Consider the following 26,974-nt stretch of genomic DNA (forward strand, 5'->3'; position numbering starts at 1 on the left):
TGCATGATATGCACAAGGTACCATATTATGTTTTTAGCTTACTGATATGTTTTTGACAGCGATGTAGGAAACATGACCCTTACTACAGTGTAGGAGAAACAGATATGATTTGGTGGGGCAAAGAACTCAGGAGTGATATCACAGGCTCTGCATATTTGGGCAATAACTTTGGAGGGAGTTATGTTTAGGGGTCCCAGCAGCAAATCTTACCTACTACAGTGAGCTCCAGACTAAAGGAATTCTGCCCGGTTTTGTTGGTAGCAATGCAGGTGTAGGTCCCTGCATCATGTTGAGTGAGTGGGTCAATGAGTAGAGAGTGGACTCCGGTCTCCCTGACCAGCATCTTGTGGGAGGCGTCTGGCAGCACAGGCTGGCCATTGAGCAGCCACGTCAGCTCCGGGGGCGGTAAGCCACTCACCTAATAAACAACAGGACAGCTGAGGCAAATGACAAACTGATGACAGGCAGATTTATCTGGTGGCTGAATTCTTCATCCTGGTCTGGCACCAAAAGGATAGTGAGAGGGAATGTGGAGTGGTGACAAACCTCTCTGCAGGAGCATCAGGGTAAGAGGGATCTGGATGAATGGCCGCATGAATTTAAATCAGATAGTATTTTGACTCCAGTTTGGGTCATGATTATATTCTGGATTAGAATAAATAAGAATTAAAAAGCTAACTATATAAAATAGGCCTGCAGTGTCAGTTTCAGAGATGATACATTGCTTACGTGCCTAATAAGCAAGAGGGAGACAAGAAAAGGACAGACATTAAACCAGCGTTCTCAAAGCTTGCTGTGTATCATAATTACAAGAAGAGTGTTTGACAATCCTGGTGCCCACTTACTATATTGAATCAGAATCTTTGGGGATGGGACCCAGGCATTGATATCTTTTAGGGTTTAGGGTGGAATATGTCAGCGATCAATCCCAAGTGTTATTAGACAGCTGGTGGGAGAGCAAGAACTACCTAGAGGAGCAGATTCTGTAAATGCTTAACCTGGAGCTGCTTCTAATTTGCATCTAAATTTCTATAGCATTCTACATCTTTGGGGCAGAAGGGGTAACTTAAGTTTCTGTTCATACTGAGAAATGTCCATGCTGTTCAGTTGAACATAGATTCTGAAGTAGAATGTAGACTAGCTAAAGGTGACAGATTTGATTAGTATGAGAAACCAGCCTCTGTTTTCATCAAGTGCCTTGGAGCCATCTTTTCAAGACTATAATTTTTTCAAAGGCTGTACTTCACAGTTCACTTCAAGGATGCAAAAATCATCCTTTTGGCTTTATGGTAATAAAGACTTTCCAGGCATCATATGGAAAACATCTACATTTCATCACCGTTTTGGTTGTCCTTTACCAGTGCAGAGTTAACATCATACAATAGCAGTGTAATTTTTATTGACACTTAAAATTTTTATGAAATACTTTTGTTTGGTATTAAATGGTCCAAAAGAACCTTGTGAAAAAAATAGTGATCTTTCTCTCTTCCCCAGCCCCGTTTCCCTGAAAAACAAACAAAACAAAACCCATAAAACAAATACAAACGAAAGTGTGTGCAAACAAACAAATACAAAATATGAACAAATCTGGAACCAAGGACGGGTGCTAGAGTCTACCTTACAATCCAGGCGACAGAGGCGCCCCTCGTGAGCTACCATATCCCCAGGAGCCTGCAGGAAGTGTGGTCGGAAAAAGCGTTCCTGGAGGGGCTCTTTGTCTCTTTCTTGCACTCGGGACCTTCCTCTAGAACAGCAAGCATGTTTGGGCATTAAACATAGAAACCAATTTCCAAACTTATGGGAGTAGGCATTTAGGCATGGCTATAGGGCTTGGAGAAAAGATTTTTTTTTTGGAGGGGTATGCGGGACCATAAAGAAATAATAGATAATAATGTGGAGCTGTTGTAAAAGACAAAATACTAAGCATCTCATACACTGTAGGATTATCTTGTGAGATCTGTGATTAAATAAACAGGCTTTAGGTTTTTTTTCTCTCTGAAGTCGTTCTGGGTTAAGTGGTTCAGCTCCCCTTGCTCTGGGTTTGACCAGTTGTTCAAAAGTTTCCAAATAAACAAATAAATCAGTATTCAATCTGAACCTGAAATGAGAGCCAAAAGAGAAGTCCTGTTTATTACCCAGAACAAGGCAGCTGCAATCCCTGTGTCTCTGAGTAATAAAATTTAACCTGGCTAATAAATTATGTCAGACGATTAAAGATGATCGTGAACTTAGACTGGTTAAGACTGACCAACAGTAACAGGTGTTCTTGAAGAAGGGGGAAAAAAAACTAAGTAGGTATAGTTACAATGGTGGTGAAATGCTGTATCTGAAACATGGGTCACTATTTTTGTTGCTTTGCTAAGTCTCATTTAATTCTTCCATGTCAGCAACTATAAAATGCTTTGCTAAGACTTTGTGGCACCATAAGACTCAAGAGAAAGCCAGGCTCTTTCTTCTGTGATTAGTAAAATCACAGAAGAGGAAAGCCATTTGCTATGTTGGAGACAACTGTCATGTTGTAGACAACAGCAGCAAAAATATTTTTTTGATTTGTATATATATATAATCATTAATGGTCTCTCTTTTTTTAAAGGTAAAGGTAATTTAATTCAAAGATTTATATATTTTGTGCACAGGTGCTACTGATGGTTACAAATTTTGAACAATTAAAAGTGTACTGTAGACCAATGCTTCTTAAATTTAGTGTGCTTATGAGTCACCTGGAGATCTTATTAAAATGTAGATTCTGATTCAGTAGGTCTGGGTGGGGCTTGGAATTCTGTATTTGCAACAAGCTCCCAAGTGATGCAGATGCTCCAGGTGGAGGACCACATGTTAAGTAACAATCTGTTGATCCAGTACTTCAGTGCTCATTGTGGTGGGTGGATGTTTGGGAGAGGCTAGAGAAAGGAGATTCTTATTGTCTTTACCTGTGAGACTGACCAGCAGCTGTTAGTCGACTGCGAATGGGCAAACCTTGTACCATCAAGTGGCCAGAACAGCTGATTCTCCCCTGAGAAACAGAAAATGAATGAAATTAAAATAGAAGAATTCTACATTTTCCTATTTATATACATTTTTATGGATTGGAACATTATGAGAAATTTTGGCTAAATATTGAGAGGTTTTTTGGAGGGGAGAATGAAAATGATAAAACTCCTTAAACCACTTATAGTATTCTAGGGGAAAGGATTTTTAAGAGTATTGTGATGACTTTCATTTTTAAGCTGAGAATGAACAGAGCACAAAAGTAAAAAATTTTAATTCTTGTGCACTTAATGTCTGCAGGCACATGCAGAGATCATGGCCATGTATTTTTATACTTTCCTCTATAGAGATTATCTTCAAAATTAACATTTTAATAGGAGGAGTGGGTGAGAGTAGAAATTATAGTGCTGTACCTCCTATTCTAATAGCAGTTGAAGGCATTTATCCTGCCATATCTTTAATGGGAATTTTAAGTCTTCATCTCTTCAGAAAAGGAGAGCGAAAGATGATGGCTTTCCAGCTTTGATAAAAATTTGTGAGTGGGGGTAGTCACAAGTCTTTATGAAGTAATTTATTCTTTAAAGAACAGAAAATGACACATCAGTCTTTGACAGAATGATTTATAGGCTCTTTGAGAGAGTCAGTGAATTGATAAACACAAGATTTAGTCTCATAGGTCTGGGGCGTTTACTTAGTGTATAGACACTGCGGACGTTCTCTGACTAAGGCTGAAGGGTTGAGTGACCCATCAGCAGCTGACTGGTCTTGTAAGTTGTGATACTGTGCTCTAGTTACACACAATTTTAGTGCTTCTCATTCACTTTCCCCAGCTATCCTTAGTAACTCGCACTTCTCAAGGTTTATTCACAATGACATCAACCGCTCCTTCCTCAGAGTGCAGTGCGGCGCAGAGCCCTGATCTCCACCTGGGGGTTGGCAGCCATGATGGTGTAGTTGCCATCATCATCACTGGTGGTGGCGTCGATGTGCAGAGAACATGTCCCATCTCCTTCTCGCCTCATTTTGCAGCGCTCATTTCTCTTTGAAATCTGCTTTCCATCTTTGAACCAGTAAACCTGTGATGAAAAATAATCAAGGAGAATTTAACACCATTCTGTACATCTTTAGAGTATAAAGATGTAAAGAATAGGAAGAGGCAATGGTGGATTGCCATCTCTACAACAAGGAACCCATCCCTTCTAAAACACTTAGAAAAGAGTTATAAAACATATGATAAATGACAGCGTGATATGCTCCTTGTACACACAGAATTTTTAGGTAAAAAAATGATATATAATTTAGGATTGAGATAAGGCTTTTGACTAGTTTTACTGTACTTTTTAATTTCTTAAAAAGCCATGCTAAGGACCAGATGTGTTTTCAGAGGCAAAGTAATGAAAACCAGGAGTCTGGAACTTTCCCCATTATCCTTTTTTACAAGCTCAAGTCTCCTGCAGTCCCAGGTCTCAGGGCCTCGAATAGCTCACCTTACTTGAAAGGAGAGTATGGTTTATTATACCAAGTAGAACGAGGCCAAGATTCATATGCTAATACATTTCTCATCTGATTAAAATTTAAGTATACATGGTTTTCATGTTAACTTCTGTGTGTATCAAGGAGATCTCTTAAAGATCGGGGAGAAAGTACTGGTTGCAGCTGCCCTTCTCTACATTTCCTGGCTACCTAATCATACATGCTAACAGCACATTAATGTCTGTGAAACAAGAGTGGAGCAATTCCCTGCTGCAGACAAACCTGGTGTAAATCCTTCTCTCAGCTGACTGCCAAAAAATCTGGTGACTCATAAGATTTTTCAGCAGCCAGAGGTAACGATATGACATTTTTGGCATTTACCAACCTGATAGTAATGATACAAATATAGCTGACTTGGTACAACAGGCGTGCTGTGGATATTCAGTAAATGTTAAATATGAAGAAAAATGTCAGTTTGGTGAGTTTGATGATTGAGAGAATCAACAGCCCAAAACAGAAGATCATGACTAAGAAACTTAATTTAAACTTTTATAAAAATGTCAACTTACCCATAAGTAGTCTGATTTACTTCTTGCCTGACTATTTCATGATCCTATTCCTGATTGTCTCTTTTTAGTCAAATTATATGGGCTTAATTAGTTTTCTGGTATTGTTTTTCATTCCCTCTGTGGATACTTCATAGAGGTCTGATAAGACTTTCTTACTTTCTTTCTCTCTCTTTTTTTTTGATAAGACTTTCTTGAAGGCACTCTTTATAGTTCTGCACTTTGATTGGCTGACTGGCTGGTCATCTTCCCCTACCTTTGGAACAGGTATCCCAACAATTTTGCAGGTGAATGTGACTGGAGAGCCTTCTGTAACCCGGAAGTGCTTGAGTCTTTTGTCAAAGATGGGAGCAATACACTTGCCCGTGGGGATCTCGTCATGTTGGATTTCATCGTCTGATTCATCAACAGGGGTACGTTCCAAGCGAAACTCTATTTCATTCATCAGCCTCTGCTCAAAGCTTGAAATTTTGTACTCCTGTTAAAATGGTAAATGTTTCAGTTTCAGTTTCTATGGATGAGGAAGAATGTGTTCATCAGTATAATTTGAGGATGAGACTTTTTAAGATTCAAATGTTAGATTTACATGATGGAACCTCAATAAACCAGGCATGTTTCATTTCCAGTTCCTCACCATGGAGCACTAAAGGAGATTTCAGTGTCTGTACTACAATCCCAAACTGTCCTAGTGAATCCTGATTCCTCACCTTCCGCGCAGAGCCCCGGGACAATCTTGTAGGGAATGGAATGAAAATGGAATGTAATTTCCGTAGCTACTAATAATGTAGAACTGCCTACGTGATATTTTGGCAGAGTTATTTTGAACTGCATTCTGATACATGCTTGTATCACCAACTTCCTGTCTCTACTGGACATTCCCATCTGCATACTTGAGGAAAACTTGTCTTAAATAAATCTCCCTTGACTCCATGTCTGACCTCACTGTATCTCTGCTGCCCTCATAACAAAACTGTTTGAAATAACTTTCTATTGTTATGGCCTCATTTCCTTGTTGCCTATTCTCTTGTTAGTGTACTCTGGTTAGGCTTGTGTTCTCACTGTTCCACTGAGATTGCTACAATCAGGGTCTCCTGATTTGCCAAATCCAGTTGTCACTTGTCTGTTCTTACCTTACCTGACCTCTCAGGCAGCATTAGATACAGGTGGCTACTTTCTCCTTTTGAAACATTATCTTCTGTTAGTTTCCATGGCACCATACTGGTTCTCGATCTCTTCCTCTAGTTGATCCTTATCAGTCTCCTTTGCTAGCTCCTCTGCTCTAGGTGATATCATCTGATCTCACAGTTTCAGATACTTTCTGTATGCTGATGACTCCAAATCCATGTCTCTAAGCCTGATTTCTCCCCGCAACTCATATACCCAGTGATCTGCTCTACATCACGAGAGTCATATAACAAACAACTCACTCTACATCATGGCTTGGGTATCTAATAGGCATCTCAAACTTAGCATGGTCCAAGGAACATGCACTTGATTTCTGTCCCCCAGAGGAGTTGCTCCTACCCTGCTCTTCCTCATCTCAGGATATGGCACCACTATTCATCCACTTGGTTAAGTGCTTAAGCCAGTATTTCTCACACTACCTAAGGTGAAAACCAGGTTTTAAAAATAGGTTTTCCAACCTGTACTCTTGTAAAATAAAATAAAAATGAATTGATAGAAAAATGAGTAGAAAAGGCATGCAGAATTACTAAATTCAATAGACATAAAATTTCACTGTCAGATGCTATAGAAATGTCTTAATAGTTACTTTCAATTTCTGTACGTACTTATCTCAATGTGGAGAGATGACAATTTGCAGGTCTCAGACCATACTTTGAATACACTAAGTTAACCTAAATCTAGAACTTACCCTGGATTCCTCTGACTCCCCCTCCTGCCATATTCTCTTAAGCTTAACTGTCACCTCCCCACGGCAGTCTTCCCAGGCCACTTCATCTAGAGTAGCTCCCCAATCTAATTCTCTACAGAGCACTGGTTGCTATCTAGTACTTTTCTTGTTTGCTTGTTTTTTGATTGAATACTTGAATATCTCTAAGCCTTAGAATGCTAGCATCAAAAGAGCAGAGATCTTGTTTGTCTTGCTTCCAACTATATCTGCAGTGCATGGAATAGTGAGCACCTGTCTCATGGGAGGTGCTCAATAAGTATTTGAAGGATGAAAGAATACATGAATGACTTGGGGGTAATCACTTGTTCCAACACTGCTACATCTTTGAGGAATCTGGAGCTATGTGCTTTGGGGTGAAGGTGAGACCATTAGTTAAACTTGTGACTCTAGTTAACCATAATTTTATAATTTAGGTAGGCTCCATGGAGATAGTACTAACATGCACCTGAAATGGAATTTGGAAGCACGTGGCTGATTTGCTTCTGCCCCCAGTCATAGGCATAATAATTGAGTTCAGGACTTAAATGTTAACAAGCTACTAGATCATATTACTCATATCCTCTAGTTATTGTCTTATACATATTATCACTTAAATTTGTGTAGAACTGGAATTTAGGAAACACAGAAACCAGATGTTTTTTGGTTTCAATTTCTTGGAACCGATTTAAAATCTCCCCTCTCAGCCTCATCTCAGATTGGGCAAACAAAATAAACCGACATCTCTTTTGGGGTAGAAAATATGATTACTCCCCAGTGAAGCTTATTAGTTTTTAATCAGATAATTCAAACTAATTGAAGTAAAAGATTGTTCACTTCCACTAATTGGAAACCTAATTTAGTTTTGAAAATATTAAGACTATTTTCTACATTATAGGAGTTTTTAAAAAGTTAATACTTAAAGCTTCCAACTATCTACCTATTAGGTTGAACTATATGAAATTGCCATTTTTGAGGGTTAAAATTGTGGAATATCAGCAATTTCAGGTGATCCAGCCTAATGCTATACAATGACTGTATTTTCCATAAATATGTTAAATAGTTGCACAAATTTGAACTGTTTCTTAGTCTTGACAGTTAAAAATCACATAAGGAATATATTTTTCTTCTTTATTGAATTGCATTCATGCTCCTAAATGGATATTATTTTTCCTTTTAACAAATTTGTTTATCTTTTGGACACTTAGGAGTAAAACCAATGAGTCATTTCATTCCTTTACTATGTGAGGTAGGTGCTAAATAGCTTTATTATTTTTAAAGTTACAGTTAGAAAGAACAATTCACATAGTTTGCAAACCTCACACACAGATCCTAGAGTTCAGGACACTCCAGGCTTTTTGTGAGGGTGGTAAGAAGTCTTAGCTTTCTATGACTTCTCATCTTCTTTCATTTAAGTCCCCAAATTCCAATCCATTCCATGCCTCTTCTAGCCACTGTTTTAGTGGAGTCCTTGTTCCAAGCTAAGGCACCTTTTCTTCAGCTTCTCCTACTGCATGACCAGCAAGGGCTGGCAAATTCCTGGCTAATTACATTGGCAGAGTTCTTACAGGGGGGAGATGAAATTCTGAAATTGTATATTGGAAGTATGAACTAATTTTTCAGAAAAGGTACTATACATGGTGGTAAGTTAGGCTTATAGTTATACTTCAGGAACAAATGAGTGCTATGTAAGGCTTTTAAGTGCTTACCCAAGGATATAAATAACACGTTGTCTCCATGTATTCTAAACAACTAATTTTAGGAACTTGATTTTACCAAGTTGGGGGCTGATTTTAGGGAATTTATAAATGTTTGAATTGACTTCACCAAAGGAACTGTGGAAGCAATATGATGAAAATATGTATATTTCATTTTGCTACAAATGTACACTTATTGGTTATATATTGTTTTACCTGTACTACAGATTGGGAGGTGATGAAAACAGGATACTCAATGAGTTATTTAAAATATACTGTTTGTAACTACATACTGAGGATACAGTTGTAACCAGATCTTAACTGGAAGTTTCTACCAAGATGAGCTAGATATCAGAAGACAAGTGAGTTGGGAGACAAAGTGTCCTCCAGAAATTTCAAAGCACATGCTTAAGAACAGATTAGATGTTTTAGAGGAGAAGATCTAGTTAGGTGACTTTGGAGAGAGCCATTAATGTCTGTGAGTCTCCTACCTCCTCCTCTAGCCCCAGAGAACCTGCCTTTCATCTCCAGTCTATTCAGGGAGATTAAATAGACCCATTTGTAGAGCCTACTGTGTTCCTCCAGTGGGTTAGTATTTGATTCCCACCTAAGAAATCTAGAGTGAGGAGCAGGGTGGGTTTTGTTGGTGGACACACTGAAGGCTGCTTGAGTAGCCTGCATTCCTGCATGTGTCAGGTCGGAAGAGGACCTGTGATGGTTCCTGTCATGCACACATGGGCCACATATGAGACAAAGCCAGTGGTGGGGGGGCAGTTTATGTCCCTCTGGCTGGGAAAGGAGGGAGTAAGGAGCAGCGGTTAGTGAAGTAGGGGAGGAGGAAGTGAAAAAGAGAGAAGCCGGGCCATACTTCCTTCCTGACTTTAGGTTTCCCATTTGCAGCCATCCCTGAGGTGTGGGTACAGGATGTGAATGGGGGTGTTTGTGTGTGGGGGTCTTATTTCTGAATAAGGACTGGAGTGTTGGTTACTACAAGGGCTATAAGTTTTGTATTAATGGATCAAGATTTTATTTTGCAACAAAGTAAATGTAGACCCTTATACGAACCAAAAGTGGTCAAAATGTTTTGAGATTACCTCACATTTGAGACTGCCAGGCACATGAGAAGAATAAGGCCCATTGGATAAATTTAAAGGGATAAAGGGAGAAAAGATTACTTTTTAGACACAATTGTATAATGTACCAGTTATATGATGTATAAATTGCAGATGAGCGACAAAATAAGAATACTGTAGATCAAGGAGTTTCCGTGAAAGATTTCAGAAAATGTTTGCGAAGCTGAACCTCAGGAACAAGGAAACCCATGAAAACTGTGTGGCAGGAGCATGTGGCCTGTTTCTAAAGCACTGAATCTTTACATCTGAGATGTTAACCAAGATGCACACCATCCCCAAAGCAGGAATTAATGTGTTGTTGTTGTTTGTAGTGTTTTGCAACTAAGAGTTGAGTTATCCCAAGGATAACTACCCCTATTACACATAAATCAAGATTATCATTCCAAGTTATGATCGATGGGATTCAGATTTTGTAAGGAAATTTGCAAAACACAAGCAGTATGTTTCAGTTAAATTTAAAGGTGCTGTCTGCACTGTTCTGCACAAAGGTTGTACTACTGGTCCACTGTTGGTGTCTGTGCACTTTGAATTTCCAGGACTGGATTTGTGCTGTGTTCTCCATTTTCCCTTGCCTTGTCCCCATGTGAGTAAAAGCAGGAATTTCTTTGTCAGTGACTTGTAGGTGGTGTCTGTGCTCAAAGTAGAGAATATTTTTCTGTGTAAATCTGGCCAGTATGGCAAGCAAATCAGTGACATATGACCCATCCTTTTCAGGCTTAAGTTAAAGACCTTACTTGTAAATGAATTGCATAGAATTTCAGTTGCTCCGTGAAAGAAAACAAAAAGCTAAAAAAAATTATTTCAGAAGAATATACCACTTGAAAATATAATTCTTTTCTTTAAAGATATGTGTGTGTTTATTTAGACATTAACAGTTACCAGCTATTTACTGGGTGCAAAATGTCATGCTAAGTCATACGTGAATTAGAATCATTGGTTATAAAGGCTCTATTACATTTTGTTTGATCCTAGACTTCTTTGACCTCTCAGATTCACCTTGATAACCTAAACCAATTGATGTTCAATGAAGATCCACTGGTGGTGAATGATACCCCTCAAGATAAGAAATGATGCAACCTAAAGTCTAGAAATCATTGTCTGTTTGGAAAGCTAAACATTTAAAATAAATACGAACATCTGAAAGAATGACACAAAGTTCTGAGTCAATAAGCAAATGTTAGTTGCTAATTAGAAATGTTATATAAAATGAATTAGAGCTTAAACACTGAAATATAACAGAAATACAAAATGGTAGAAATATATATTAAAGAAAATACATTTCTAAAATAGTCATTTAAGGCAAAACATTCTCTAACATAATCTTAGCAATGTTCTCCTAGGGCAGTCTACCCAGTAAAATATTAATTTAGAAGTTTGAGTTCTGGGGAGGGAATTGTTTATAGTCAGTAATATTCATTGTTCAAGGATCTTTGATTTACTTTCACGCTCAGCATAGTATGGTAATGCTAAACCACACAGATGTTCTAGGATGGTTCCTACTCATTTGCTTGGGACTAAATTGGGGACAAGAGAGTCCAGCTTTCTGGACCTAAAAGTTGACAAAGCAAAATAAAACAAAACAAATGCGTACTCTTCAGAAGTAATCATTTGCTTCCCCTTCATATACGTAGGCTAATATGGGAGTGAGGAAACAGATTACTTTGATTCCTGTGTCCCCAGAATGCACATATAGCCAGCTGTCAATAAAGTTTTCCCATTTTTCTAAGCAAATTTTCTTCTTAACTTCACTCACAGGCCACAATACATCTAGACAGTTCTTCATGACTTCTTCACGGTCATTTCCCAAGGCAGCAGTGGACAAAACAGTATTATAATGTGGTCATCATTTCTTTCTCAAAACTTCCTCAGAGTCAACATCTGCCAACCTAATGCAAGCATTCCATCCCAGCCTGCTCCTTAGTTTCCTGAATTGCATTTATGTAGCTTGGCTTTGATTATCCATGGCACAGAATGCTGTCTAAGATCAATTCTGTCTTTAACATACCATAGTAACTCCCAGAATGATAATTGTCAAAAGAACACTGCCATGTGTCAGAGATACTCAGATGGAGAGGACTGAGATGCTTTTTGAGACTCCAAGTTCCTACTCTTAGCCCTGAAGTTAATTCATGATGGAGGTTTAATAAAGACTTCTACTGGGTTTATGGCACTCCACTCATGGAAGCTCATGTTTATATGTACTTACACTTCCAGTAATTAAGAGAAAAGCCCTACTTTCCCCTGAGCTGATCAGTGGATTAGCATGAATCTATTTACAGGGTAAGCATAAAAGTAAAATCAAACAGCTTATGTACTGACCTGATATCATTTTTACAGGGTTCTAATTGCTCCCTGGCTGAGTTGTTACGGACATAGGCTGAATACAGCTCTGATTTCAATGACTCTTAGAAGGATTAACAACCACAACTGTGATGACAGTATTATAGGAAAATAAATCTGTGCTAGTCAGAGCAATATTTATGGGGCTTGGAGGTAACTGTCGTAAAACTGAAAAAGGCTGCAGAGTTTCAGGGAAAATGTGGAAGTGTCCTGGAGACCTGGGCTCTAGATCTGCTTCCACCACTGACAGTTTGCCAACTGTACCTGAGTTTTGCTAGAAGAGTAGTTGCCTGGGTATTTGCCTCCCAGAAATATATGTAATTTGATGAAATAATATCTGAAAAGTATACTTGATTATGGCAAGCTTAAATATCCTGCTTCAAGTCAGTAACTTAAAATTAGTTTTAAAAAGGTTTTAAACATCATATTCAAAAGAATCCACTCAGTAAAAATTGTCCAACATATATCTGTATATCAATACTGTATATCAATGACTCCACTGGAAGTAAGAGACAGAAACATGAAGGAAAACAGCAAATGATCAGGGAAGTCTGGACCCTTGCTTCCAGAGATCACTTATGTCACAAAATCCACAATACCTGGCATATAGTTTTCACTAAAATTTCATGTTATATTTCAAAATATATTTTATCAGTTCCACCTTGGGAAATAAATCAAGAGTTAGATTATTAAAATATAAATCTGCATTTAAAAAATAACCACCTTATGAAAAGCAAAAATAAATGACTCAAATACTCAGTCTGTCATTCTTTTATGTGATGCTTATGGCTTTCCTTTTTCTCCTTCAGTGTAAACACTTAACTAGAAAGCAAGGCATTGTACTGGTTGAATCACAGGGTATTGCCTAATGGCTGTTTCACATGCTTCAACCTAATGTAAGGATTGAGAGGTGAGCAAACCCCCAGGCACACTAGATTGAAGAAGTCAGATAAAGGCCAGCTTGGAAACCCAGAGTTCCTTGAAGTCTAGATCACCTCAAGTCTCAGGTATTGAAATAGCTCAAAGATGTGATGGTGTTTGCCAGTACTGAGCTGAGGATTGCTGGAATGGAAAACAGACTATTTAGTCTCTCTCCTTTCACATACTCTATTCTAGGTAAGCACATGTAAACAAGTAAGCTGAATTAACTGCTGGGCTAATCAGGAACTGTAGATCCATGTGGACGAGTTTCCTACATGACCCACGGTCAGTCTGTACTCTGCCTTCTAAGGCTGCAGTTTCAGCTTCACTGAGGTCAGATGGCCTGGGCATCCGAGGACGGAATTAAGCAAAATTATATTCCTTACAATGAAATTCCAGTAAACCTCTGAACCCAACAACCTTACCTGTTGGTTTGATCTGACATCGCTGAAATTCATCTTTTTCCCCAAGTCTAGAATCACTGCATTCTTAGTTTCACGAATGTAATCATCATTTACTGGTTGGGAAGACTTTGTATTTTTCTTCATTAGTCCCTGGGATGGCCTGTAAAATAAATTCACACTTGTCTTACTCATGAAAAGCACGGGCCAGTGTACAGAGGCCTAGATATCAAAGTGGGTGTAATGGCAACCAGACACCAGGCATCATCAGGCATTTATGGATGGCATCTTCTGTGCAAAGATGGAGCACTGCACAGAGAATCTGTTTGTAGAGGTATTTTCAATAATTAAACTATTGAATCATGCCCTTTTATCCTAAGGTGTTCAGTATTTATTTTGTATTACAGAGAGGATTTTCTAGGAATGCACTAAATGAGAGTCCTGTCCCCGACCAAGCTATTCTATGCCTATGTCCCTTCATAAATGGCATCTTTTACATCAAGAAGACCTCAGTGACACTTACACAGATGGTGCACTTCTCGGCAGCCCCATGGCATTGGTGGGTGGGATGGCAGGGAGAGAAGGCAGAACGGAGCTGAGGAAAGCCACTGGGTTCTGAATCCGGCCGGTGGGAGAGACAGGAGTTGGAGACACACAGCGGGGCTGAAACTGGTTTCCGCTGGAGATGGAAAATGTGAGTGGCAGTTGTGCTGGCTCTATGGGACCTGGAGGGGGTGGTTCATTTTGAATGGAAACCCCTCCTAGAGATTTGGTTTGTGCAGAGGGATGAGAAATTAAGAGACTTTCTTTGCTCATTGTCCTCTGCATGGCTTGAGGAGTGTTGCTCAGGGTGAACACTGGCGAGCTGGAAGGGGACACAGTTGCTGCAGTGGTACTCGTGGAGGGGAAGAAATGCTTTGGCCGGGCCAAGCTGAATGTCTGTGATGAAGGGGCCTTCACTTGCTTGCTAGACATTGCCACTGCTGGGGCAGCAGTTGAGTTCAAAACACTCATGTTGAAAGGAAACTCCTTAGGAGATGAAGGAGATGGGTTTTGCAGCTGCTGCTGTTCCAGTAAGACTTGGTGGTGAAGCTGTTGTAGCTGGCTGGAGTCACTGTGCACGGAACAAGAGTAGGAAGAGAGAAGAGAAATTCATCACCATCACCTCACCCTTCAGAAAATGTAGAGACAGTCTGTTTATAACTAAATGCTGATTAGAAACACAAAACCAGAGTTTCCAGAAATCAGCCGGCCAGTCCCTTGGGAGTTGTCTGTCCTTTCTAAATATGTTTGATTGCCAGGAAGAAGGGAAAGGCCACCATGGTGCACAACGCCAAGAGGCATGTTCTAGGTGTTGTGACCCAGGAGTTGTGCAATGTAGCAGCCCCATTTTAGAATGTTTATAAGTTAGAAAAAAGAAATAGAAACTATGGTCCTCTTGTTGGAAGTGCTCAGAGTTCCGAGATGAGCAGATAGTATATACTTTGGGACAGAAGGCACTGAGCTACATACTGATGTGAGTTACTGAAGGGGGCTGAGTTCTCCAAGAATGTGCTATGTTCTTCACTCTGCCTCATTTTAGAGCAAACCTTAACAAAACAGCTGGATATGTCTTGGTGTTTCTCATTCTCTTCTGACAACAAAGCTTTATAGATAAGGTGATCATGTGTCCTGATTCATTCTAGACAGTCCTGCCTTTTGCCTGTTTTCCTGGCATAGTTATTAATAGTCTTTCACTCTCAAAAATGTCATGGTTTGAATGATAGATTGTATGGAAACTCTGATTGTAAACATAGCCTTCGACTTTTCTTGTGCCTAAAAAAGATCAAACTGGGAGCATTTTCTCTGTTTCAAGAAACCTGAGTCACAGAAGCATTATATGATTTGCCTTAAGTCCCACAGTCTATTTACTTTTCTTAACAAAACAGGTAATTATTTTTCAAGAAAGAAAATAGAAAATGAAAATGTCTAAAAGTTATGTGTACATAAAGTTGTCGGGGCTGTCGAACTTGGCTATTTAGGAGAATCTGTTTTTGGATAAATAACCCTAGGAAGATCCACAAGTGAGACCACAGTGCTTCAAGGCCACCGTGGTTTCATGTTCTTTGAAAAAATAGAAGGTGATCTGCTGAACATGAGATCTATTAAAAATGAAAAGTTTTATGTTTTCACAGTCATCAGGAAAGTCAACACCAGCAGCAATAAAGTTGAGCCAGAAGCTTCTTCAAACCTTGATTTTTCTTAATTCTTGTAGTTTAAGACCTTTTTCCTTCCTTCCATTAACATTTATGATACACAAAATATGGAAAAGTAACTTCACAAAATAGAGGCCCATATCCACTTTCATTACTGCTGTCAAATCCTACATAATGTGCAGTCGTTTGTTCAGCTTTGAAAACTCTTGAGTTAAACTGAGAATTTAGAGGTATTAGCTACTTGACACAGTAACTTTCTTCTTTTTAGAAGTGAGTATTTAAACTGAGAGAATAAAGTAATATAATTAAAAATTAATTAAACCCTTTCATTTCATCGTAGTTGAAAGAGTCAGCAATCAAGAGAAGCGGAAATACCTTTGTTAGATTACCCTTAGAAAAACATGTCTAATTAACATTGTTCCTGCAGGTGTTAACTTTCTCAATGGCATGAAAATACAAAACCTTTAAGTTTTTAATGGATCTCATATTTAGTAGATCACATTCTGTGATAGCTGTAGCATAAAAACAATGCTATGTGGTTTTTAGGACATGTTTGTATTGTAGTTTGAGTAGATTTTAATCTGATAATATTGCAAAAGTATTTTATTGTGGTTATGGAAGTAAAGAAAGTAATATAAGAAAGCTAAGTACTCTTAAAAAGATAAGGATGAAAAAAAGGGGCTAGGAGCTCACTTGGTATTGATTGAGTCCTGTTTTCCTTTAGTTCCCATTGAATGCAAACTAAGAACTGGCTTTTAACTTCAAGTAAGACATCTTAGCCCTTATCATTCAATACTGTATATTGGATTGTAGAGGGTTACAAACCTTAAACATAGTGATTTGTGAGGTGTAGCATCAACTTGTTTTGATTACCTAAGATTCTGGAAGAATTCGTTTGAGAATAATGTCTTGTTGTTTGACAGTTAGACAATTTTTTTTTATTAAAGTCAATCTTGTTTAAGAAGGGATTTAAAACAGCTGTTTCAGCTTTCTTATTCATTACATCAGGATAAGGTGTCAATTCCAGTATTCAGTGAACTTTTATTGAGTCTTCTGTGTGTTTACCTTGCCAAGTAGTATAGGAGATACAAACATGTCTGGGTTAGTATGAGCTATTCAGGGCTCAACTATCTTACTATACACACATGTAATACAAATAACCGGTGGTTATTTACAGATAACATGTGGAACTTACTATTTAATAATGAAGGTACAAAGTGCAGTGAAAGAATAAAGGAAGGAAAGATTAATTACAAAGCATATAAAACCCTGAGTAACATCTCTAATTCAAAATAACAGCCTGTTGTAAAATGCTATAAACTTAGCTGCTCGTTTCTTGTTGCTGTGAGGATTTCTGAAATCAGGTTTACACCCAAGCTTTCTTTCTATAGATTATCAGCTCTATCAGGTTACCTGAAAATATCTTCTCTTTTGCCACAACTTAGCTTAAGCACGAAGCTCAAGAATATGGGCTTTGCAGACAGACAGACTTAGGTCTTAATCCTGCCAATAGTATTATTTGTGGTTTTGGGTGGTTTTTAGATTTTTATGACCCCAATTTCTTCATCAGTAAAATAGGAATAAGTAATATCTCTTAACATTGTGAGAATTGATAGATAAATCACCTAAATCATACACGTGATCAATAAATGGTGGCTGTTACATTTTTCAGTTTCTGAACTACAAATATCAATTTTGAGATTTGAAAGAATGAAAATTAGAGTTTCAGAATTTTAAGGATGCTTCTTGTTGTGGTTTCTGGAATACAAAAGAATTTCATAGTGATGTTAAATGGTCAAGGTAAAATGTTAAAGCTTAATGACAAACACAGCAGGACAATTTGGGATTCTGTATCAAGTACTGTTGAAAGCAGTTTTGGCAACTACAGTTTGGGGCAATGTGTGCTGGAGCCAGCTCTCGATGGCTCTAGAGAGCAGATTATGCACACCTCATCCCAATTCCCAGTTCAATGGCTTTTTTTTTTTTTTTTTTTTGAGTAGTTTGAAGTCAGCCATGGTGGGAGGAAATTGGCAAATGCTACAAATCAGGGCTTCCCCACCTGTGCCTGTAGTTTAAAACATTTGCCAGCACATCATGAATTAAAGTAACTAATTCTGGGTAAATATGTTTCTACAATCAGCTTTCAGTTGTGTTTTTTGCAGTGATTACCATGCTGGCTACACATTAGATCACCCAGCGAGCTTGAGACAAAAAACCTCACCCATTTAGGTACTGCTGGCAGAGAGCCAATTGGCCTGAGAAAGGATCCAGGCATAGTTATTATTATCTTTTTAAATGTAGGTCATTCTTAAACTTTAGTGAGCCGCAGAACCCTCTGGAGGGCTTGTTAAAACATAGATTTCTGTCCCCCGCCCAGCCCACTGAGATTCTGATTTAGTACGTCTGGAGTAGAGCAGATCCATCAACCTCCCAGGTGATGCCAGTGCTTTGAATAGTAAGGCTCTAGGTGATTCTTTTGTGCATCCAGGACTGAGAAGCACTGCTCTAAACACTTGTCCCCAAAGCATAGGCTTTCCCGGTACATTCTGATTTTTGTCTGATACTTTCCTCATTTTTAAATGTTAATTCTGTTTTTCACCTTGGCTGTGGAGGAGTGTGTGTATGGGGCTGGGTGGAGTGATAAAGGCTTGTAACTCAGGTTCTCCAACTTTACACCAGTGGTTTCCAACCTGGCTGCACATTAAAATAATCTGTGGAGAGATTCTGGTTCAGTTGGGATGGAAGGCATAAATATTTTTCAGTAAAATCTCCACATTTTATTCTAGAGTGTAGCCAGGATGAAGAATCACTTCTCTGGGTAGCTTAATACTCAAGTTGAAAATTACGAAGTCTCAATTATTTTTTTGATGGCACAGTGTTTAAAAATGACAGCTTCCCTTTCTGTTGCAGTTTTTAAATCTGTAAGAATTTTATCTATTTTTCGTATGAGTGGCAAAGTAAAGGAACAAGCAGAAAACTGTATCCTTGACAAGACTATTGAGAAAGTCAGTATATTTTAATGCAAAACCTAAAAGGTGAAACGACTAAGGTTAAAACCAGTAAGAAAAGGTTGTAGGCATGTGGATTCACAGAGGATGTGTATGTGTGGTGAGGGGAGCATATACATGCATATTCATACCTCTGCTAACACAAACCTATATTCACCTAATTAAGTAAAAATTTAAGAAAGGCAAAAAATGTTAAAAAAAAAGACTCATATAGTGCTGAGGACTGGATTTTTAGAGGGTGTCACTACATAATTTAGTAGAAAGAATTTTTTATGTTCATTGGTAGATACTGCTGGCTGACTACTTAATTCTTCCCTTTGTAAGGGAACTCGATTTTATTCATGGAGGCAACATATGCAGCTGAAGACTACATTTCCCAGCCTTCTTTGTAGTTAGTATAGCATGTGACTAAGTCCTGGCCAATGAAATAGAAGATTTTGGGTATGTCCTAAGAAGGCTCCTGTAAAGGAGAAAAATATCAGGGCTTCTACCCCTTTGCCCTTTCTGCTGCTTGAAATACAAATGTGATAACTAGGCACCATCAGCTGTATTGGACCATGAGGGGACCTGGAGCAGAAGCCAGTGCTAAAGATGGCAGAGCAGAAGATAGACTGGGTATTTGATGACTTTGGAGCCATCATCATGGCCCCAGACTGCCCACTGTTTGAGAGAAAAATAAACCCTCACGTGTTTAATCCACGTTAGTGCTTTCTGCAACATGAAGTTAATCCTATTCCTAACTGACATACCTATTAGCCCCTAAACAGCCCTTGGGTAAGAGGAGGCCCTACAGAGGAGGCAATTGATTATTTGAGGTTACCTGTTTTCACGACTCCCTTCTCTGAGAACTGCCTTCACACACATTTCTGATTTGACCCATTTGACTCTTTTCCCACCAAACATAAATCCCCCGTACCTGACGAGGCTGGGTTAATTGGTGTTGGGAACTGATTTAGTTAGCAGTGGAACCTGACACATATCGTGACAGGACATGCCATGATGGGCCAGATATGAATTGATGAGTCTTCAAAGAAAGAAGAGTGGAGTGGACATGCAAAGAGGAAGCAAGGAGGTGCTCAAGATGGAGCATGAGCAGTGGACAGAGGCGAGACTGACCATGCATGTGGTTCTAGCTCCCAACCCCCTAGCCCTCCTTCTCTGTGCAGAGCCTGGCTATATTTCATTTTCCATTCCTCCTTATATCCCTACAATAACCTCTTCCTTTATTTTTACTTTAAGTAGATTCCTGTTTCCTGTGACTTGCAGAACTTTAAGGGGACAGAACTATTTCTGGATGTGACTTGCATGTTTTGTAGCATTTTGATTTTCTGCCCAGAATCTTGTCTTATGTAGTAGTGAGGAAAATATAATACTAAACAACATGAACGGCTTCCAGTGAACATCTTACAGTCAGCACTGAGAAGCACATGATGGGAATGCCAGTACCATAGATTTTATTGTTGATATTTAAATGTTTATGTAATTATGTATGTAATTTTTATCACTTTGATGTGTGAATTAGACAGAACATAATAGTAGTATCATGTTCTGTGCTTGCTTTACTGTGGATGAACATTAAATATGGCGACATGACTCTGATGGAGGCTCTGTAGAGGATTAGGGTGACAAACTGCATCAGGCTTCTGAGGTGAGGCTAATATTATGCCTTCTTCTTTCATCCCATTCTATTTATATGCAACCGACTGTGGTTACTGCGGCATATCTAGCCGTAGCAAAGAACTGTCTAAAAAAATGCTAAGTATCTTTCCCATAATGACTACAAAAGCTTAAGTTGAAGCTGGGAAACAGAAAGATGAAATTACAGACTGTAAAGCTCATTAGACACAAAAAAGGGCTTTATACGAAGAGTGTAGAAGTGCTTTACCTGGAGCCCTGTAATGTTAGACAAACATCTCTTTGAGCTAGTTTAGGTGTAAACATTTCTTGGAGGTAGATTATGAATAGTAAGGATGGTATTCGTAGTGCACTTACACTGTTGTAAGGATGTGTGATCTGCAAAGCATTTAAGGTGTATTTTCTCATTTTATAGTTCCCTTTTCAGCTCCATCATTTTTAAGAAGGGCAGACTCAGAGAAGGTCACAGGCACTCTTGGTTATCCCTTCCAATTTTTACTTACAGTTTGGGTTTGGCCAGAACTGGAGGTGGCTCTTTGATGGGTGAGGAAGGCTCAGAGATTTTTGCTGACTGTCCATTGAATCTCTCCAGGAAAGAATCAGGCCTGGTCTGGTTGGTGGTCACCATTCCACCCTCAGAGGATGCTTCACTTCCTTTGTCATCTTCAGGCAGATTGAAGTGCACACGGAGCCCAATCCTTGAGCTGGACCGGGGCTCGTTGTGGTTTACCAGAACCCCTTCCAGTTTGGGTTTAGGGGGTTCCATAGAAGGAGGCTCTGGGTTCGGTGGGGATGGCTGTTGCTCAGTAATAGCTAGGTTGGTGGTGGAGTTGACTGAGTGAAGAGATCCATTATTTCTGAGGTCTTCATTTCCTGAAAGGACAATACCAGGACCTTAGCTGTTAGCTTTACTCAACAAGACTGAGATGTTTGCAACCCTGAGTTGGGGCATGTATCCAACCCAGGTGAGTGTGCTCATGGGAAATGCTTCTCAAAAACAGAAAACACAATCTGGGGACATTAAAAGATGGTAAGGATGCAGGAAAAACCTAAAAAAAATCCAAGACCATTTTGGAAAGAATATTAGAAGCTTATATAAGACCAAGGAGATGTTTTCTTAAGTAGTACAATAAACAGCAGGATAACTAAGGTGGTGGTGATAAATGTGGTAAGAAATTAAAAATTGAAAAAGAATATATAAAAAACTGAATCATGGTGCTGTATACCAGAAACTAACACAACATTGTAAGTCAATTATATGTAAATTAAAAATTTTTTTAAAAAAAGAAATTGAAGATTGGACTCTGTTCAAGAACGCTGTCCTCAATAATTAAAAGAATTTTAGGAGAGCCAAGCTAGCTTCATATGAAAAGCAGTAAAGAAGGATAATATAAACTCTCCATACTCATATTCAAAGTCATAGTCTAAACTGTTCTGGCATTTAAAGAGCCCTTACCTCTTACATCGAGCTGTGCAATGCTTGACACGGTGCCATATTTGTTGCTTGCAGTACATGTGAAGCACCCAGAATCTTCTGCAAATACCTCCGCAATGACCAAAGTACAAATCTCTTCTAAATTCCAATAAAACAGAATGGTTACTGACTTAATTCTGGAAGTGGAATTTTCTGGTATTAGATGGTGATTCTATAAAATCAATCTAAGAAGCTGATGGTATTAACTGTTTGAGAATAATTAGTCCAAACAATTATTTGATTGAATTGACTGATTAGCAGACTAAATGAGCCAAAGGATGTAAAACAACTCCATGCAGACAATCAACAAGAGGATTTAATGATAATGTTATATATTACAGATTTGCAGATTATTTGTTTTTTATGTCATCAGTACAGATGACAAAAATAGAAACAAGAAACAGTGAGCATAAAAATCACAAAAATAAGTTAGGATTTAAAGCAAAAGGAGGTCTGTGTAAAATAAAAAGGGGTTAATAAAACAGTTTTAAAACTCAGATCTCGTAGTATTTCCATGGGGAACTTTTTAAATCTTTTTTGGTGACTGATTTCTATGGGGAACTTTAGCAGTGAGGTAATTTTAAATGAAGGCCATAATTTAAAACTGGACAATAAATATTTTGCTTTGCTAATTGTAATTGGCAGAGCAAGAGCAACTTAAAATTCTGGGTGAAAAAGGAGTGAAATGCATTTTTTCTTTTGCAACACTATGGTAATTCTTATGGATCACTCCGGTACATAGCATGAGCCCTTTTGAATCACTACAAAGGTGATTCCCAGATAGAATCATATGATTCTAGCCTAAAATTATTGTAGTTAGATACTCCTCAACAGCTAATGAAGAGAGGTATTAGACAGTAGGGTAAACCTCCATCTATCACTCAGTGTACCTGACATTAAAAACAAAATTAATAAAAGCATAGTTTCTTAGGAGAAACTTGGCATCCTGGTGTTTTATGATAACTGAATTGAATTCGCTGGATAACTTCTAGGAAAACTGGACAGGAGGCCATGGCAGACAGTGTTGAGTACCTGCTCAATAAATTTGCATCCACCTTCCTCCTTCTTAATAGAATCCTGGCTTTGTCCACTCTGCTTGGAGTGGTCATGAGCTCCAAGGCAAGCTGACCTCTCCCAGCCTCAGGTGGTGAATCGTGGTTGGTCATGCTACCTCTATTTTTGCTCAGTGGTGGCATGTGGTGTGCAATTCTGGTCAATGAGATATTAGGGAAAGTTTCCTGGGGGGTTTTTGGGAAAGTCTTCCTTACTTTTTAAAGGGAATTAAAAAAGAGTGTTAATCCCTATTTTTGCCTCTGGACATTGTCATTTGCATGTAATACCCCAAACTCTGGCAGCTGTCTTGGTTATATGAGTAGAACCAGCCTAAGAGGATACTCTGAAGATGGCAGAATTGGGTGGGGGTCGGGGGGAAGGTTGGCCCTGGGGTGATCTCTGAGATGCTAAATTAACCAAACTCAAGACTGCCATTTCTTAGAGCATCTCTTGCTATGTGACAAAAGACATTTTTTCTTAGAGCTTAAGCCACTTTTGGTTAGATTTTCTTTATTTGCTGCCCAAAGAATCCTAAATGATGGAGAGTTTGGTTTTGGTACCTCTCTATCCTTTTTCTGAGCCCTTGGCCCAAGCTTCCTTCTCTCTGTTCCTCTTCCCAAACATTTGCACATCTTTCACCAATCTGCTGTCAGAAAATGATCTGATCAGTTCATTCACACTACACTACACCTGCCTGATAAGATAAAGTATTCTGTCTCCAAAGGGTATTTACATCATATGAGGCAGAAGGAAGAACTCTCTGAATTTAAAATTTCAGATCATAAAGCTCGGGCTTGTTTTGGGCCGGGGCCCCTTTTGAAATTATTATTTCTTAATTATTTCTGAAATTATTTTGTGTATGAGACTGCCTAGTGAAGAAGCCTGCTCTGGTTGAAAGTAGCAAAAGCCTGAAATATTTTCAATGGGAAAAACGCTTCTCCAGTACAAGCAGTGCTAGAGTAAGACTGCTCTGGTCTTTACTGTATCCCCAAGGGCCTGACGTGGGGCTGTGTAACATAGATGTTCCATGTCTACATCTGGAATGCCTTTCCATTCAGTTTTCAAAAGAAAGAATTATAATAGTGAAATTCCAAACCATCATTCTTACCCACGGGCACAAATACAACCTGATTTTTCAGGGTGATGACAGAAAGGCAGTTCAGGTGTTTATCCTGTGGTTTGTGAGTGACCTGGATTTTCTAGAGGTAAGAGCTTCACCTACCATCATTTCCATGTCATCTTAGTATCCTCCCCACCAAATCTAATAACATCATGGACATTTTATTAATTATGCCATTTTTAAAAATCTGATGCATAAGTTTTGAGACACAGGCTGTGGAATTGGAATTGATCTAGCATCATGGAAATTGCTCTGCCCAGTTTAAGGAGGTCATGAGTAGGGGCCAAGGAAAGAGGGAAAATATTCCTATGAAATATTGCTCTACAACCCAGAACCACCTGCACTCATATTAGATATTGAATATATATTTCAGATTTGTACATGTTTCCCTCATTTCCTTCTCCTACAGTAATAGCTAGAGTTGGTTTGGATCTTCCTTTCAAAACTTAATTTTCTCTTTTTCTTGACACCAGTGTAATTTTGAAATGTTTTATTACATATTTCAAATCACTGATAACATACAAATGAAATTAAATTTAAATGATCTTTACCTGGCTCTGCCATGGACCGAGGTTCTAAAAGAAAAAAAGAATTAAAAGATTCTGAGCATTTATTTTACTGAGAGGTGATATTTTCATCAGAAGCTTCCCGTAGAGTTTCATAGTTTCTTGCTTACTCATGAGTGATTTGACAAGGCTAATCTGTAAAAGTTAAGTAAAATGACTGAAGAACCAGTGACTTTGACAGGAACAGGATAGTTGTCACAGAAGGGCAGCAAGAGCGCTGTTGACTAAATGAGGTGGCTGTACCTTGGGACACACCAGGATTCCGCTTGAGATACATAAACCTTAGGTGAGGAAAAGTTACTGAATTAGCTGGAACTCAGGAATGACTTATTTTTATTGTACCCATCCAGCCTACTTGGAAAAAAGTTTGTGAAGACTGAGAGATCCTTCTTGGCTTTAGGCTCTCACATCCTAATATAATGTGGAATATACCTCTTGCTCTAAGTTTTCTAATACTGAGTCCCAGGAATAGATGACCGTTTCCTCAGGTGCAGGTTCTTTATCTTAAAATTCTTTGGCATTCTTGAAAGTGCCCTCACGGGACTGAAAACAGCTGCTCAGTGAATGTTTATGGAATTGCAGGCACTCAGAAAGTAGTTGGTAAACTTAGTTATAATCTTCTACACTGATAGAACTATTTTTTTTCTCAGCTTGAATGGTATTCGGAATATATTATTGTTGCTGATCTGCTATTAGACCTGATAAGTATTGGTTCATATTTCATACCAATCCAAGTACTACTATTTTGTGATAGGCAGAAACAAATTAACAAAAAAGCAAATAATTTTCAACTTCAGTTGTTAAAAGTTATAAAAATAAATGTGTAATAAGTAAATTTATAAAAATTAATTATCAGGAAAATAATCTGAAAGCATCAACTTACTTTTCTGTAAAATTCTAAAATCTGGGGAATCTTCTATCAAGGTCCCTTCTCTATACCACTCAACTTTAGGAGATGGAGCTCCTTTTACTCTGCATTCAAAGACAACCAGCTGACCCTCAGAGGCTGATAAATTCTGTAACATCTGTAATGAGAAGAATATTGTTAGAACCAAAAGTATACATTGTTGGAATCCACTTCCAGTGCTGAGTTTTAGAAAAAGATACCATTGTCTCCATATTTGGATTTTCTCCAAATCTTTTCCATTTCCAGCAGCTTTAATTCTATGGATGTATTGAATCTATTTTTGAAGGCAGAATTATCTGAGCCCATATGAAATTTTTTCCTCGCTGTCTTCTTCCTTTTCTTCTCTGCTGCAGTGCCAGACAAATTTATTGAATACTAGCCCAAAACATTTTGAGGTTGCAAAAATACTAATTTTTGGTAAAGTAATTCTGCTTCATTTAAGAAGATTCCCAAGTGGAATTTGGTTTTCAGAAATAATAACAATTTAAAAAATCTGCAGTGAGTATTCTAGTAGGTGTTTTCAGCATAAGAGTAATATATTTTTTCCATACAAGAATGTTCCATAAGGTGGAACATCTCTGTGGCCCAAGTAACTGACTGTTTTCTTGGCTTTGCCTTATCTCTATTCTGTAGTCCTGGAATTGACTTTTATTTTGCTGTTTTGTTTTCCTTATGTGTTCTTTACAGTATAGCCTCAGTGGTCTGTTGAGAGAGATAAACAATGACAATCTCTATAAAATCATAGTCACATGTGGAGTCTTAAGTCCTGGTAAAATATGTTGTAATTTTGTGAAGGCATTGTTAAATGCTCTTCCACACTTCCACACACACACACAAAAGTTTACAAAAACCACTTTCCATTATAAGATATCAGTATGTTCTATAATAGACTCTATGAGAGAATGGAACTCACATTTTTCTTTCAGTCATCATGATTTGTGAGCTTAAAGTCAGTCACATTGATTTGTGTACTTGGTAGTTCAATTGATTATGAGATGCTCTTTTTGCATGTGTGTAGGCTTATTTTTGTTTTTTATTTTGGCCCAAAGATTATAAACATGGAAAGGTTATGATTAACTTCCTTTATAAGTACTGTTAGCAACAAGCCTGCATGGCTTTGTGTTATTACAGTTTGGGGATCTACATTTAGGAAATATTGGCTCTTGCTTCAGAGAAGGGGAAAGCCGATAGTTTTTTTGCTTTTGTCATTCACTCCTACAGATGTATCTTGTGCTTGTTTACAATTCTTGTCTTAACAATTTACAGTATTTTGTGCATGGCCCTATCATGTTTATGGCATTTGTCTGAGGAATACAGGGGTGGGGATAACCACATGGCTTTAGTTATGGTAGACTTTTACCTCAGAAGGGTGTGTAAGTTGATATTGTGACAGCCAGGGGGTGCTATGGTTCAAAGTTAATGTTTTATCCTTTTTTTTTTTTTGCATTCCCAAATTTGTTTGCTGAAGTAATTCAGAATGTGACTTGCACAGAGTGGTTTCTGAAGTAATAAGAAACTGTTTGATTAAAAACCTGTTTATTCTTTGTCTATCCCAAAACAATAGCTTTCAGTAACAAGAATGGAATGTTCTCAGTAAGCAGGGACTATC

General features: G+C 38.3%; 1 protein-coding gene and 1 long non-coding RNA gene across 4 annotated transcripts in view; one reads left to right on the forward strand and one right to left on the reverse strand.

Annotated features, from left to right (window-relative positions):
• MYPN (myopalladin) overlaps nt 1–26,974 on the reverse strand; it is a 73,571-nt gene that overhangs the window by 7,090 nt on the left and 39,507 nt on the right. For all 3 annotated transcript variants that reach the window (XM_072971420.1, XM_031682190.2, XM_015246664.3), the window contains 11 exons: nt 25,342–25,483; nt 24,444–24,467; nt 21,702–21,818; nt 20,749–21,118; nt 13,931–14,521; nt 13,432–13,570; nt 5,284–5,505; nt 3,915–4,064; nt 2,931–3,013; nt 1,618–1,744; nt 211–418 (listed from right to left, as the gene is read on the reverse strand). In XM_072971420.1, the coding sequence (XP_072827521.1) occupies nt 211–418; nt 1,618–1,744; nt 2,931–3,013; nt 3,915–4,064; nt 5,284–5,505; nt 13,432–13,570; nt 13,931–14,521; nt 20,749–21,118; nt 21,702–21,818; nt 24,444–24,467; nt 25,342–25,483 (2,173 nt within the window). The remainder of the gene's footprint in view (nt 1–210; nt 419–1,617; nt 1,745–2,930; nt 3,014–3,914; nt 4,065–5,283; nt 5,506–13,431; nt 13,571–13,930; nt 14,522–20,748; nt 21,119–21,701; nt 21,819–24,443; nt 24,468–25,341; nt 25,484–26,974) is intronic.
• The window catches only part of LOC116282355 (uncharacterized), a 68,001-nt gene that overhangs the window by 4,593 nt on the left and 36,434 nt on the right, over nt 1–26,974 (forward strand). The window lies entirely within an intron of this gene.

This window comes from Vicugna pacos, chromosome 11, assembly GCF_048564905.1.
Source record: "Vicugna pacos chromosome 11, VicPac4, whole genome shotgun sequence".
In the NCBI taxonomy this organism is placed as follows: Eukaryota; Metazoa; Chordata; class Mammalia; order Artiodactyla; family Camelidae; genus Vicugna; species Vicugna pacos.